This window comes from Felis catus, chromosome F2 (genome assembly GCF_018350175.1).
Source record: "Felis catus isolate Fca126 chromosome F2, F.catus_Fca126_mat1.0, whole genome shotgun sequence".
In the NCBI taxonomy this organism is placed as follows: domain Eukaryota; kingdom Metazoa; phylum Chordata; class Mammalia; order Carnivora; family Felidae; genus Felis; species Felis catus.
This window is the reverse complement of record NC_058385.1, coordinates 32,947,270-32,961,152: the sequence shown is the minus strand read 5'-3', so window position 1 is coordinate 32,961,152 and position 13,883 is coordinate 32,947,270. Positions and strand designations below refer to the sequence as shown.

Sequence of the window (13,883 nt, the reverse complement as noted above, 5' to 3'; positions counted from 1 at the left end):
TGAACTAAGTCAGTCAGAGGAAGACACATACCATATGATATTTTAGTCATCTATGGAAATTAAGAAACAAAACAAATGAACAAAGGGAAAAAAAGAGAGAGAGAAAGAGAGGCAAACCATGAAACAGACTCTTAACTGCAGAGAACAAACTGACAGTTGCCAGAGGAGAGGTGGGTAGGGGGACGGGTTAAACAGATGATAAGGATTAAGGAGTGCACTTGCGATGAGCACTGGGGGTTGTATGGAAGCGTCAAATCACTATATTGTATATCTGAAATGAATATTATACTGTATGTTAACTGGAATGCAAATAAAAAATTTAAAAAAATTTTAAATCTATTTGTGGGGCATCTGGGTGGCTCAGTCAGTTAAGCGTCTGACTTCAGCTCACATCATGATCTCGAGGTTTGTGGGTTCGAGCCCCACATTAGGCTCTGTGCTGACTGTGGAGCCTGCTTGGGATTCTCTCTCTCTCCTCACTCTCTGCCCCTCCCCTGCTCATGCTTTCTCTCTCTCTCTCAAAATAAAGAAATATACTTAAAAATATCTATCTCCACATTCCTAAAACAAAAACAGAAGAAACTCAAAAATCTGCCTAGCAAAAAGGCAACAGAATCAAGTTTGGAGTAGGCTGCCTGACTCCAAGGCCATGCTTTATTTTTGTTTGTTTGATTCTTTCCCACCCCTCTCCATGCCACGAGCTGCTCATCATAATGAACTGCCTCCTTAACCTCATGGAATTTATAATTAGTGGAGGAGGCAAACGTGTCAGCAAGTTAAAATAATACACATGAACGTGAAATATGTAAAATAGTGGAGGAATAAGTGAAATGTACCTATTGGTTGATATTGAAGTTATCTCCTATTTTTTGGCCTCCCCCACCAGATTGTAAGAACCTGAAAACATGTTTACTTCATTCATGGAATATTAGTTTGGCAGTTATGTAGTCATGTAGTAGGTGCTGATGAACTGAACTTATGTCAACTATGTGGGCAAAGACAACTAAAATTAGTTTTTGTGGGGCTAAAAGGCTGTGAAAATATTCATGAAAGAATGGGTCCCTGAACTGTGACTGGAAGGATGACTTGGATTTCAGCGAGCAAAAATGGTCTTCTAAGTAAAGGAGGTAGGAAGTCTTAAGTTACAGAGCTTGAAAATGAGCATCAACATCTTGGTTTCCTTTAGACCCCGGAATATAGGCCAGAATTTGTCCCCTTGTTTTACTTGACTCAAAACTATCACTAATTTTCTCTGAGTTGTAGCATTTCTAAAGATGCAGTTCATCTTTGCAATATATTGCAGATGCAATATATGCATATGCAATATATTGCATCTGCAATATATGAAAAACAAAAAAATAAAGTGTGAAAGACAAAAATAATGGTGACAAATATTGTACACCTATGTAAGAGTATACCCTGTGCAATGCAAAAGTAACCTGAAGAATGAATTTGTGGTCTATAGTGGAGAGAATAGATGTATATACAAATAACCATAACATGAAGCAACAGGCTTAAGTCCTGTAACAGGAAGATGAACAATTGGTTTGGCTTTATGATGATGCCTTTGTAGCACAGAGGGGTCCAAACTTATTTCATAAGAGTGGTCTTACCTGAGCTGGACCTTGAGAGCCAGGTAAAATGATTAATAATGATTATCTACATATAAGATAGATCACACAGTTGATAACAGATTTCTTGAGATAAAGGAAAGGGCATTCAGGTGGAGGTATATGAATATAAGTCTAAAACATTTAAATGAGTTCATTTAAGTGAGGGGAAGCATGGGGGGAAATTGGAAATGGAAGTAGCAGATCGGATATATCTTGAAAAGTCACTCACTGAAGATTTTCCATTCTTATTAGGTAAATGGTAGCAATTTTGAGATTTGAGTGAGGAATCCCCAAACTATTTGATTTTGAATAATTCTGCAGTTGGGCATGGAATTAATGGGTTGGGGGACCACATAGAGCCAAGAAAACTAGTCGAGGATGAAGACTAGTCAAGGCTCTGCTTGTCAGCACCTGATCTAGGAAAAAGCAGCAGAAGAAACAGCAGAGGTAAAACATGTTATTAAGAGTTTTGATAGGATTTAATGCTCACAAACTTTTATAATCCCACAATGGAAAGATTAGACCCTTTCTGGAACTTTCAGTAGAGCAAAAAGAAAAACATAACTTGTATAGAAGACCTAAGAAAACCATCTCAAATGCCCACAATCTATATTGATATTAGGATTTTATCAAATGTTTTGCTATTTGCCTTTTTTTTTTTGTTGTTATATTAATGAGCCACATTAAAACCTGGTAAAAAAGCCCAGAGGAGATGCTCACAAATACATCTACTTATTTATTATAAATACACTATAATTATTTTGGTTGGGCTGCTTTGTGTCTAAATATTGGGTTGTGATGTTAGCAGGGATTTATTACTGTTTATACAAAGTGCTAGTCTGTGTTCAGACAGAAAAGCCATGTGCATCTGAGAAATTCAGTTACGTTTACCAAGATGAGCTAAATGGGCCTGAATCCCATTTTCCTAAATTAATTACTTAACTAAATAATATCCAAGAATTTGGCTCTTAAAATAAGAAAACATCAAAGGATATGCCAAGATCTCCATACTTTGTTTAGGTTTTGTATGCATATTACATTCATGTTATGGGCTGAATTCTGTCCCCTCTAAAATTTACATGTTGAAGTTCTAGCCCCCAGTACCTCAGAATGAGACCATATTTATAGATTGGGACCTTAAAGAGGTAATCAAGTTAAAACAAGGTCACTCGATCCAATATTCTCTACTCCAATATGATTAGTGTATTTATAAGAAGGAAATTGGGATTTGCACACACACAAAAAATGATGTAAAGACCCAGAGAAAGATGGCCACCTACAAGCCAAGGAGAGAGGGCTGATGTAGCAGCTTCCCCCACAGCCTCTGAAGAAACACTCACGACACCTTGATCTCCAACTTCTAGACCCAAGAACTGTGAGAAAATAGTTTTGCTTTTTAGGCCTTCCAGACTATAGTATTTTATTGTGGTAGCCCTAGCAGACAAATATAACCATCATACAAGTTTCCCAAACTATTGTGTTGATCAGGTATCACTTTGCTGAGTCTTTCCCTCAGCTTAGGATGAAATTCAAACTCTTCAATGTTGTCCACAGTTTTCCATTGTCCTGTTACCCAACTTTATCTTTTGTTTTGCTTAATTATTATATCTTCAGTTTCTTTTTTTTTTTTTTGAGTTTATTTATTTATTTTGTGAGAGACAGCACAAGCAGACAAGCCAGGAGGAGCAGAGAGCAAGAGGGAGGGAGAGAATCCCAAGCAGGCTCTGCACTGTCAGCATGGAGCCCGGCATGGGACTTGATCCCACGAACCAGTAGATCATGCCCTGAGCCAAAATCAAGAGTCAGACACTTAACCAACTGAGTCATCCAGGTGCCCCAATATCCTCAGTTTCTTAACTGACATATCTAGCAATAAATTTTTGCTTTAGATAATAATAATTAATAATAACTCCTATTATTATGGCTATTATAATTTATTATTAAGATTTTTAGAATATGAGACACTCTCTAAGAGTTTCATGTGTGTTGGCTCATTTAATCCTCACAAAACCTTTACAGAGAGGGCAATAAGATTATCATTTGTATTTCCCAAACTAAGGTACAATAAACAAAATACGTTGCTCCAAAACACACAGCTAGTAAATGGCAGAGCCACTGCTGGATTCCAGTTATAACAATTTTATGTCTCATACTTTTAACTATTGTACTCTGTTATAATAATAATGATAGTAGTAGTAGTAATAATAATAATAAACCTCATTGAGCATTGACTATGTGACAAGACATGTCTAAGAACTTTATAAGCATAAGTAACTTAATTCCCACAACAACCTAGTGGATGCATAGTGTTGTTATTTCCATTTTCCAGACAGAAAACGGAGGCATAGGGATTGAAAGATTTCCCCAAGGTGAAAAGTGAGTAGGTTGTCTAATAAAGATTCCACCCAAGGCAATTTGACAGCAAAACCTCTGCTCTCCTCCACCTAGGTACTGTGTCCTGGAAAATAAGAGTGTCTCTAACTCTATCTTTCCAAATCCACGTATCCATCTAAACTTAACTCAATATCCTCCATTAAGCCTTCTCTAAACCCTCTGGCCAACAGCAATTTCGTTCCTTAAAACCTAAAAGCATAATAGGTCTTTTGGCCAAAATTATAGACAGATGGGGATGGTTAATGATATTTTGCTGGATATTAAAATTGTGTCTCTGGTTGATGCTTTGTCTCCATATTTAAACAACATGCTTTTGAAGAAAACCCCCAACACAATACTTCCTTAGTCTTGGGGATAATTTCTCAACAACTATTTCTTACATTTAAGTGAAGTGTCTTTAATTTCCTGTTAGGTCCTTCAGGGCTTTTGTGTTAAATCTATCACCATTCTGTCATCAAAAGTACATGGAGAGGACCCCAAAGACATCAAAACTTACTATGGTTTTTCTTGTCAGACATTAGAATTTAAATTATTTTAAAACTGATTTAATATTTTTTTTTTCCAGAGGACACACATTTTTCTACTAAGAAACTACAGCTATAGCTCATAAGTATTTATGTCTTCTTTTCGGCAAAATGCTTGTTAGCAACATCATCTTTTTATCTTATTCCATGGGACAGGACAAACTGATTACAGTAGTTGGGGGATACACTCCAAGACCCCCAGTGGAGGCTTGAAACTGCAGATAGTACTGACCTCTGTTATACTATGTCCTTTCCTATTCATTCACACCCATTGATAAAGCTTAATTTGTAAATTAGGCACAGTGAGAGATTAATAACAAATAGAACAATTATAACGATGTTCTCTAATAAAGTTACGTGGACATGTTCTCTCTCTCTTTCAAAGTATCTTATTGTACTGTACTCATGCTTCTTGTGAGATGATAAAATGCCCATGTGAGAGAAGTGAGGGGAATGACGTAGGTGTTAGGCTACTATTGACCTTCTGATGAAACGTCAGAAAGAAGAGCATCGGTGTCTGCACCCTGGGTGGCCATGGGTAACTGAAACTGTGGAAAGCGAAACTGTGAGAAGGGGGAATAATTGTGGAGTTTTAGTGCAAGCTGATTTGCAAAGGGACAAATACCTAGCGGTAATTTAATTTTTTAAAAGAGCAATCTATTTTAAACACTTACCCATATTCAACTTTGGCACATTACAGTGTTAATATATTTTTTCCTTATGTGGTTTTTTTCTCCACAGCAGAGTTTAATCAGATTAAAATTATGAAATAAGAAAAGACAAGTTGTCCCAGCTATAACATTAATTTCCTCTTGTGTACTCGCCAAGTCATTAAATACTGGGAAACAGCTATTAATAAAAGAGCAAGATGTACCTCTGTAAATATTCATTCACTTAAGCCAATATTAACATAGCATATTTTACACTTCATTCGAATTTTTCATTTGTGATTTAAATTTGAAAACCATTGTTATTCCCAGGCACCAGGCTAATTATAAAAGTGCTATTAATTAATGAATATTTATACACACACACACATATATAAAACACAGTCTGCCAATATGCTTTTAGAGAGAATGTGCAATTGTGATTTTAGTTGTGCTTGCTAGTGGATTATATATATATATATATATATATATATATATATATATATTAGATTAGATATATATCTATATCTCTATATCTCTATAGATAGATAGATAGATAGATAGATATAGAGATAGATATATCTATATCTATCTATATATAGATATAGAGATATAGATATAGATTAGATTCTATATATAGATATATATATAGATATATAGACTAGATTATATATATATATATAGATTAGATTGTTTAGATTTGTATTTTACTAAAATGACACTAATCTGCAGTTAGTTTTTATGAATTAAGCCTCTAAAAGTAAAGAAGTAAATGAAACACACATAAGATATTTGCTCCCTGTTGTCAGTCTGTTGTTTTTCTATACTAATAATTTTATTAAAATTAACATAACTTGAGAATTAATATGTCCACAGTAAATTTCGGTTAAATATTTTATACAAAATATTTTCATCCCATAATTTATCTAATATTTCTACTTGTTACTTGTGCTCATCTTTCCAGAGTAACAAAGGTACTCTGGAATGCACAGTTCCAAATGATGCTAGAAATTAAAATACACTACATTTATTTCAAAACATCTCTGGTTTATATTAAGAAGTATAGTTTCACTTAGTTTTCCCTGAAGACGATCACATCTGTCACAGGAAACCAGGAAGAAAAGAACAAATTAAACCAATGGTTCTATCACTGGATTTAAGAAGAGAGTCTTATCTTACATGTAGTTTAGTAACAAACCATGAAGTTAGTTTGGATTATTTTTCCAAGTAGCTGACTTTAGCGATTTGCTTTCCTACAAACTGCCTTTCAGTATTTATTTATCCCAATGTAAGAAGAAAAGTCAATAGATTTTTCAATACTTGGATATTAAGTAGAGGTAGAAACATGAGTATATTCTATGTTTGGGTGACTCAACTCCCCAAAAAAAATATTAAATTAAATTCTAAAATAAGATTAATAAGTTATGGTTGATATGGAAACTGGAGGAACATCCATATATACCTAAGGCTTCATGTCTCCTGAAAGGAGGTGGAGGTTTAGGAACACAGCATTTGTACATGTGGGGGTGGGGGAAGGTACTAAGTATACACGTGTTTGGAAAAGGCCTTGCTTGCCTTTGCTAGAAGGCAGGGAATAATGTTACTGACTGACCCCTGGGTTGGTGGGAGAGGAGAAAGGAGCTTCAGTAAATTCTCCTAGAGCGAACAGAAGATGACACGTAGCACCTTACAGTATTTAATCCTTGAAGAGTTTGAGAGTCCCATTGACTCCAGAGGCATTCCTTGAGGGGAGATGCATTGTTGGGTGTAGACAGCCTATCACAATGTACACCTGAGAACAAAGAGGCCTTCTCACGCGTCAAAAGAGAAGTCCAAGGTAACTACTAGTCAATTTTATAACAAATTCTATTTTCTCTTAGCCCCTCACTGCCCATGAGACAAAAACAGCTTCATGTGCACAGATGTTGAGGAGCTCTGTAAGAAAGCAAACAATTAACAGAGCACAGCTTTTTGTAGGAGAAGAGGAAAACAGCTAGAACGGGTGGATACTGTGGATGCAAAAACAATGTTAGAAAATGTTGATAAAAATGCATGGCACCCTTAAACAGAAACACCTGACTTACGATGGTTCAACTTATGATTTTTTGACTTTATGAAGGTGCAAAAGCTACATATATTCGGTAGAAATTGTTTCTTGAATTCTGATTCTTGGTTTTTTCCTGAGGTGTGATAGGATACTCTCTCCTGATGAAGGACAACAGCTGTAAGCCATAGCTCCCAGTTGGCCATGTGATCAGGAAGGTAAACAATTGATACACTTACAACCATTCTGAACCCATTCAACCATTCTGTTTTTGACTTTCAGTACAATATTCAATACATTACACGAGATACTCAACTTTATTACAAATAGGCCTTGTGGTAGATGATTTTGCTCAACTGTAGGCTAATGGAAGTGTTGTGAGCACATTTAAGGTGCACTAGGTTAAGCTATGGTGGTCAGAAGGTTAGGTATGAAATGCATTTTCTAATTATGATATTTTCAATTTACCATGGATTAATCACCAGAAATGATAAGATGTTGGAATATTTTTAAAAATGTTGAAATAATGTACATCAGATGTTAGGGAGGAAAGGAAGCATAATGCAAAAATTCTGGATCAACTCAAAATATACATATATGAGGGAAACAGACTTTTTTGGATGTGTATAGGTTCAGAAATTATGTTATTAATTTACCTGAGAAAATTATTTTATTTTTTTAAAGTTTGTATTTATTTATTATGAGAGAGAGAGAGAGCGAGAGAGAGCAAAAGAGAGGCAAAGAGAGAGGAAGAGAGAGAGAGAGTCCCAAGCAGGCTGTTACTGTCAGCATGGAGCCCAGTGTAGGGCTCAAACTCACTCACTGTGAGATCATGAACTGAGCCAAAGTTGGACGTTTAACCCACTGAGCCACTCAGGCGCCCCCAAGAAAATTATTTTAGAAGCAACCTAAAAATTAAGAATTAAATGAGAACAGATGCAAATAATTAATCTTATAAAATTTTAAATTGAGTCCATTGGGTACAATACCCAAATTGTACCTAACGGGTAATAATGATGACAGACCCTGGGAATTGTCAAATAAGAATATTTGAAAAATAAAAGATGTATAATATATAAATATGTAACAGAAGCTGGGAACTCAACCTCCAATGTTTATGTATAAAACATGAGCTTTTTGGAGACAAGGGGTATAGAGGTAAGGTGGTCGGTGTAGAGTCAGCGAGGAAGGAAAAGCTTTCAAAAGTTCATGCTTGATGAAAGGTAGTATAGCTACATTTTGACTTTAAGAGATTAATAGCTGAGTACAGATTTATCTATAACTTTTTAATATGTTAATATAACCATGAATAAACTGAAAGGCCAGGTAGAACATCCAAATTAAGGTCGTTATGATGGAAGAGATAAGAATTAAAAGAAAATTCATTAAGCAAGCATAAGGAAAGGTAAAAAAGAGGAAATGATAAGTTATATACTTGAAATAAGGATGGAAGGAATATAATCCAATATACTAATTAATCCAATCAATGTAAAAGAATCAAATTTCCCTAACAAAGAATTTCATACCGTTTTCAAAATCAAAATTGAGATATGTTGGTTTTAGGAAATATACAAAAATAAAGTACAGTGTTATGGGTTGAACTATGTTCTCCCCAAAGATTTGTTGCAGTACCTGTGAATGTGACGTTATTTGGAAATAGATCTCTGCAGATGTATCCAAGATAAAGTCATTTAGGGTAAGCCCTAATCCAATATGATTAGTGTCCTCACACGAAGAGAAGAGACACAGACACAAAGATGCAGAGGAGGACACCAAAATACAGTGAAGGCAGAGATTTGAGTGGTGTGGCTCATCACAGAATGCCAAGGACTGCCGGCGTACCAGAAACTAAGAGCAAGGAATGGCCCCGATTTGTCCTCTAGAAATTCCAGAGACAGGGCACAGCCCTGCTGACACCTTGATTTTAGATTTCCAGCCTCCAAATATCTGTTGTTTTAAACCATGCAGTTTATAATAATTTATAACAGCTGCCCTAGGAAACTAATACACAAAGAAAGACCAAAATATAGGGGCACCTGGGTGGCTCAGTCTGCTGAGTGTCCAGCTCTTTATTTTGGCTCAGGATGTGATCTCAGGCTCCTGGGATCGAGCCCTACATCGGGCTCCATGATGGGAGCCTGCTTGTGATTCTCTCTTTCTCTCTCTCTCTCTGTGCCTTTCCTCCCCTCTGTCTCTCTGCTCCTCTCCACCATTCATTTGTACTCTCTTTCTCAAATAATTAAAAATAAAATAAAATAAAGTAAAACAAAACAAAACAAAACAAAATAAAATAAAATATAATAAATGGATATATGGGGGAAATGTGAACCAAAAGAAAGCCTTAGCAGTAAAGGATAAAAGCATCAGACAAATCAGAATTAAAAGCTCAAAAATAGTAAATGGGATATTATATAAATGTAACAGTTATAATTCTCCAAGAGGTTATAGAGAGTCAGTACGGAAAAGGCCACAGACTCAAGAGATTATACTCTGGAACCAGATGCTCTAGAACCTGGCTGTAGTTCTTGGTTCTGTTATTGAATGGCTCTGTGGCTTTAGGGATATTACTTAACATTTTTATGCTTCGTTTTCCACATCTACAAAACGAGAATAATGATAATACTTCATTTATAGGGCACTTATAAGAAATGAATGAATATATGTAAAATTAATATTTTAAAATGAATTAATATATGCAAATTAATATATGTGTTAATGTGTGATTGAACAATAGTTGTTATAACCACCAAAAAAGTGTTAGCTATTATTCTTTTTCCTGTTACTAATGTAAAACACTATATAAAAACCACCCAAGCAACGTGGGATATAAAACCAAACCTCAAGAAAAGAAAAAACTTTATAAAGTCACTATCATGGTAGAGGAATTTAAATAATCACTCTCAGAATTTGACATAATTTTCCACAAAAGAGCAAGTCTAGGGAGGACTGGTTAATACGATCGACAAGGTAAAACACACACTCTGGTCTATATGAAAAGTAGAAAATATATTCTACATTTCATTTAGAACATCTGATTATTATGGAACCAAAAGAAGCTCTTATAAGATCTTCAAAAAAAGAGTTTTATAATCCCCATGCTCTCTCCATGATCCAAGAAAACTAGAAATCAAAAAATAAAAATGCCAAAAAACAATAGAACGATGTCAATATTAAGATACTTACTTCCAAGCAACTTTCAGACACAACTCCTCTTCTCTGCAACAGTGAGGTGCATAGCAATCAAGTGGCCGAGTCCCACCTAGTTGTGCTTGCTCAAGAGTGGCCACCAGCTAGTGGTTCCAAACCATTAGTGGTAGCATCTCCTCAGGGAAGATTTAGAAATATGTAATTGTATGTACAGTCATTACAAAGACTGAGGAGTACTATTGGCATTTAGGGTTTGGGGGTCAAGACTGCTAAAGTTCAACAAAGCTCAGAATACTCTTACACAGGGTAGAACTTCCATGATCAAAGTGCCAATAAAGCCCCCACTGATAAACACCGTTTTAAAAGTGACTACGAGGCAACAGTGACTGCAGATGCTTAAGATACGTGTATTTGAAATTAAATTAGTCTACGGCCATACCACCCTGAACGCACCCGATCTCGTCTGAAATTAAATTAGTATGACCATAATAAAAAAGTCTTCTATAAAGCTAGCAGGCAATTCAAAGTTCAACTTTTTACAGCAAGAACCAAATTCAAGAACTTTCTTTGCTTTTGACAATAATATGAGAGCATATAAGACTGTTTAGAGATTGCTGCAGAAACTAATTTTTCTTTTATTACTAAGACTCAAAAAGAGTATTCATATTTATTCTCAGAATAGATAAATCGATAAATGAGTACATAGGGAACTGTAAATCAATTTAATTTGTTATTTAGATTATATTAGCTAAGTCAGATTCTGAGCAAAACACACTTGAGTCATTTACCAGAAGCATTAGTGCTTCTGGCAACTATGTTTTTGCACGTTCTCATGTAAAAAAATATTTCAACAATGTTCTTTCTTAGTACTTGTGATGGTACTAAGGTAAAAGCAATGTTATTTTTTTTTTTAATTTTTTTTATCGTTTATTTATTTTTGAGACAGAGAGAGACAGAGCATGAACAGGGAAGGAGCAGAGAGAGAGGGAAACATAGAATCTGAAACAGGCTCCAGACTCTGAGCTGTCAACACAGAGCCTGACGCGGGACTCGAACTCACGGACCGTGAGATCATGACCTGAGCCGAAGTCGGACGCCCAACCGACCAAGTCAGCCAGGTGCCCCGGTAAAAGCAATGTTCTACAGTAGATGGGATGTGGGGAGGAAAATGAAGAGACATGGGTTCTAGTCTTGGCTACGTGATCTTCTCTGTGTTTACCCATCAATTTAAAATTGGGATAATAGTATTTGCCTTACTTGTCCGAAGATGTTGAGATGCAGAACAACTACAAAGTCACCACAATGGCCTGCCACGCTACTCTGGAACTTTCCCTCTCTCTACCTCTCTCTTATTTCCAGCCTACATTTTCCCTCCCTCACGCTGCTGAGCCACATTGGTTTCTCTGGTGTTCCTTGACTGTTAACCTAAGGTCTCAACACCGATATTCCTCTGCCCACAATGCTCTGTGTCTGAGAGCTTCAGGCTCACCCCCTACTTCCCTCCTTGCATCAGGTCTCTGTTCTAATGCCACTTTTTTCAGAGAGGTAGTCATAGACCATCCTGTGAAACTTTCTCTTTTGCTTTATATTACTTTATCCTTTGACATAGCAATGATCTGTGTAACATTTCGTATTCTAATTTGTTTGCTTACTGTCTGCCTCTTCTCTGCTACAAAGTAACCCCAAGGAATGCAAGAAATTTTCTTATCTTTTCTTCTGAATAATATTCTAATAACAAATTAGAGCTTTTCTGAATCCCTCTATATAAAAATTTAGCAGCGTGTCTAGTCAGAAACCTTGTATCTACTTTTCACTAATTCATGTGAAGTTACATAAACCTTATCTTATTTTTTGTGACATAATATATGCTTTCAGACACCATAATGATTTAGAATAATATGGCAAGTTACATTTTTAACATCTCTATTATATCATTTGCCTATCTTTATTATCCCAGTGCTCAAATATTCAAAGCATGCACTAATTTTGTATACTACTTCTCTGAAAGGTAGTATATGCACTCTCGTTTGAATTTTTTTTTTTCTTCCCTAAAAGCGACATGTTATATTTCAGGACTGTAATATGTCACAAACCAGATGGGCCGAAAGCATGTTATTTGCTCTGATAAAAGTTTTCAAATTGGTCCTGGGTTTTGGTTATTCATGCTTGTGTCTGTCTCCCCTACTGAAATGTAGCCTGATGGAAAGCCGAGTCCATTTCTCATCCAGTATGTATTTCCCTAATACTCTGTGCACAGCAGAAACTCCATGATTCTTAATTTACTGGATATAGGCATTCATGCAAATGATGAGCAGCCCCTCCCTTTTTGAAACTTAAGTAAAATAAGGAAGGTTACTTACATTTGGAGCCTGATGAAGATGACCCACTGACGGTAGATCTTGATCCCCCTTTCATGGAAAAGACTCCTTTACCCCTGCGAGTCGCTGTGACGGCCACTCTGGGACGCTTCAGTGGAATTACTGCACGGGGAGGTGGGGGCACACGCCCATGGTAATCAAACAACCTTCACAAAACACAAGCATGGCTGAGAGTTGGTTTATGCCTAAGTGTTCTATCAAATGTGTGAAATGATTAAGAAAATGGCCTTGTAAAAAGTGTCAGTAAATGTTTCTGTTATCGTTGTTCGCACACAGGTGTTTATTGGAAGTTTCGTTTTTCACTAAAGAGATAGGACGCTGATATAGTCTGTGCATTGTAGACATTAGAATCTGATCCTCCAATATGAACTCATCTTTAAAGTGTGACAGGTCAAGGAACTTTGCTCCAACGGTACCGTGCAATTTGTTGAAACTATGCTAAACTTTGTTCCTGAGTATTTCTTTGCTTCATTTAACAGATTTACCCTTCTTAGAATAGAAATCTTCCTCTTACACATCAACACTTATTAGCACAGTAGCTTGAAAAGAGGGAAAGATCATGCAGAATCAGGAACAAAGCAAAGGAAATTATTGTCCCATCATAACACAGCTCATCAGGAAAATCATTTTGAAGTAACCGTAGATTAAAGAGAACAGCTGTGAGAGACAAATCAACATGGTGCCATACCTGTCTCTAAGGACTTTTTAAATAACAAAAGACTCCCCAGACTGTACAAACAAGGAGACCGAGTTTAAATAAAATGGCACTAACAAGAGGACAAAATTTTGTTGACTAGAGAGTCCTTGTGGAAATACGTATTGGGATATCTTTTTATTATTCTGACCAGTTGCTAGACAGGCAAATTGAGACTAGTGATATTTGTATAGTAAGCTGTTGAAAATTTCTCTAACCAAAAAAAAGTACCAGTAAAAATCCTAGAAGCTTTTACCAAAAAGTGAAAAAATGATATTCACCACAATCAATGCATTTCCACTAAACAATGAAAGGAATAAAAGTATGAGAGTATTTACTCATTTATATACATATGTAATGCATAGATTCAAAAACTTCATATTCTTCATACTGCATACTCAAAAAACAGCAAGTTTTTACATACTTAGCACATCTGAGAAGT

At 35.9% G+C, this 13,883-nt stretch overlaps 1 protein-coding gene across 9 annotated transcripts in view; it reads right to left on the bottom strand.

Moving 5' to 3' along the window:
* Positions 1 to 13,883, bottom strand: part of RALYL (RALY RNA binding protein like) — a 718,293-nt gene that overhangs the window by 73,358 nt on the left and 631,052 nt on the right. For all 9 annotated transcript variants that reach the window (XM_019822842.3, XM_011291329.4, XM_019822839.3 and 6 more), the window contains one exon: positions 12,730 to 12,893. In XM_019822842.3, the coding sequence (XP_019678401.1) occupies positions 12,730 to 12,893 (164 nt within the window). The remainder of the gene's footprint in view (positions 1 to 12,729; positions 12,894 to 13,883) is intronic.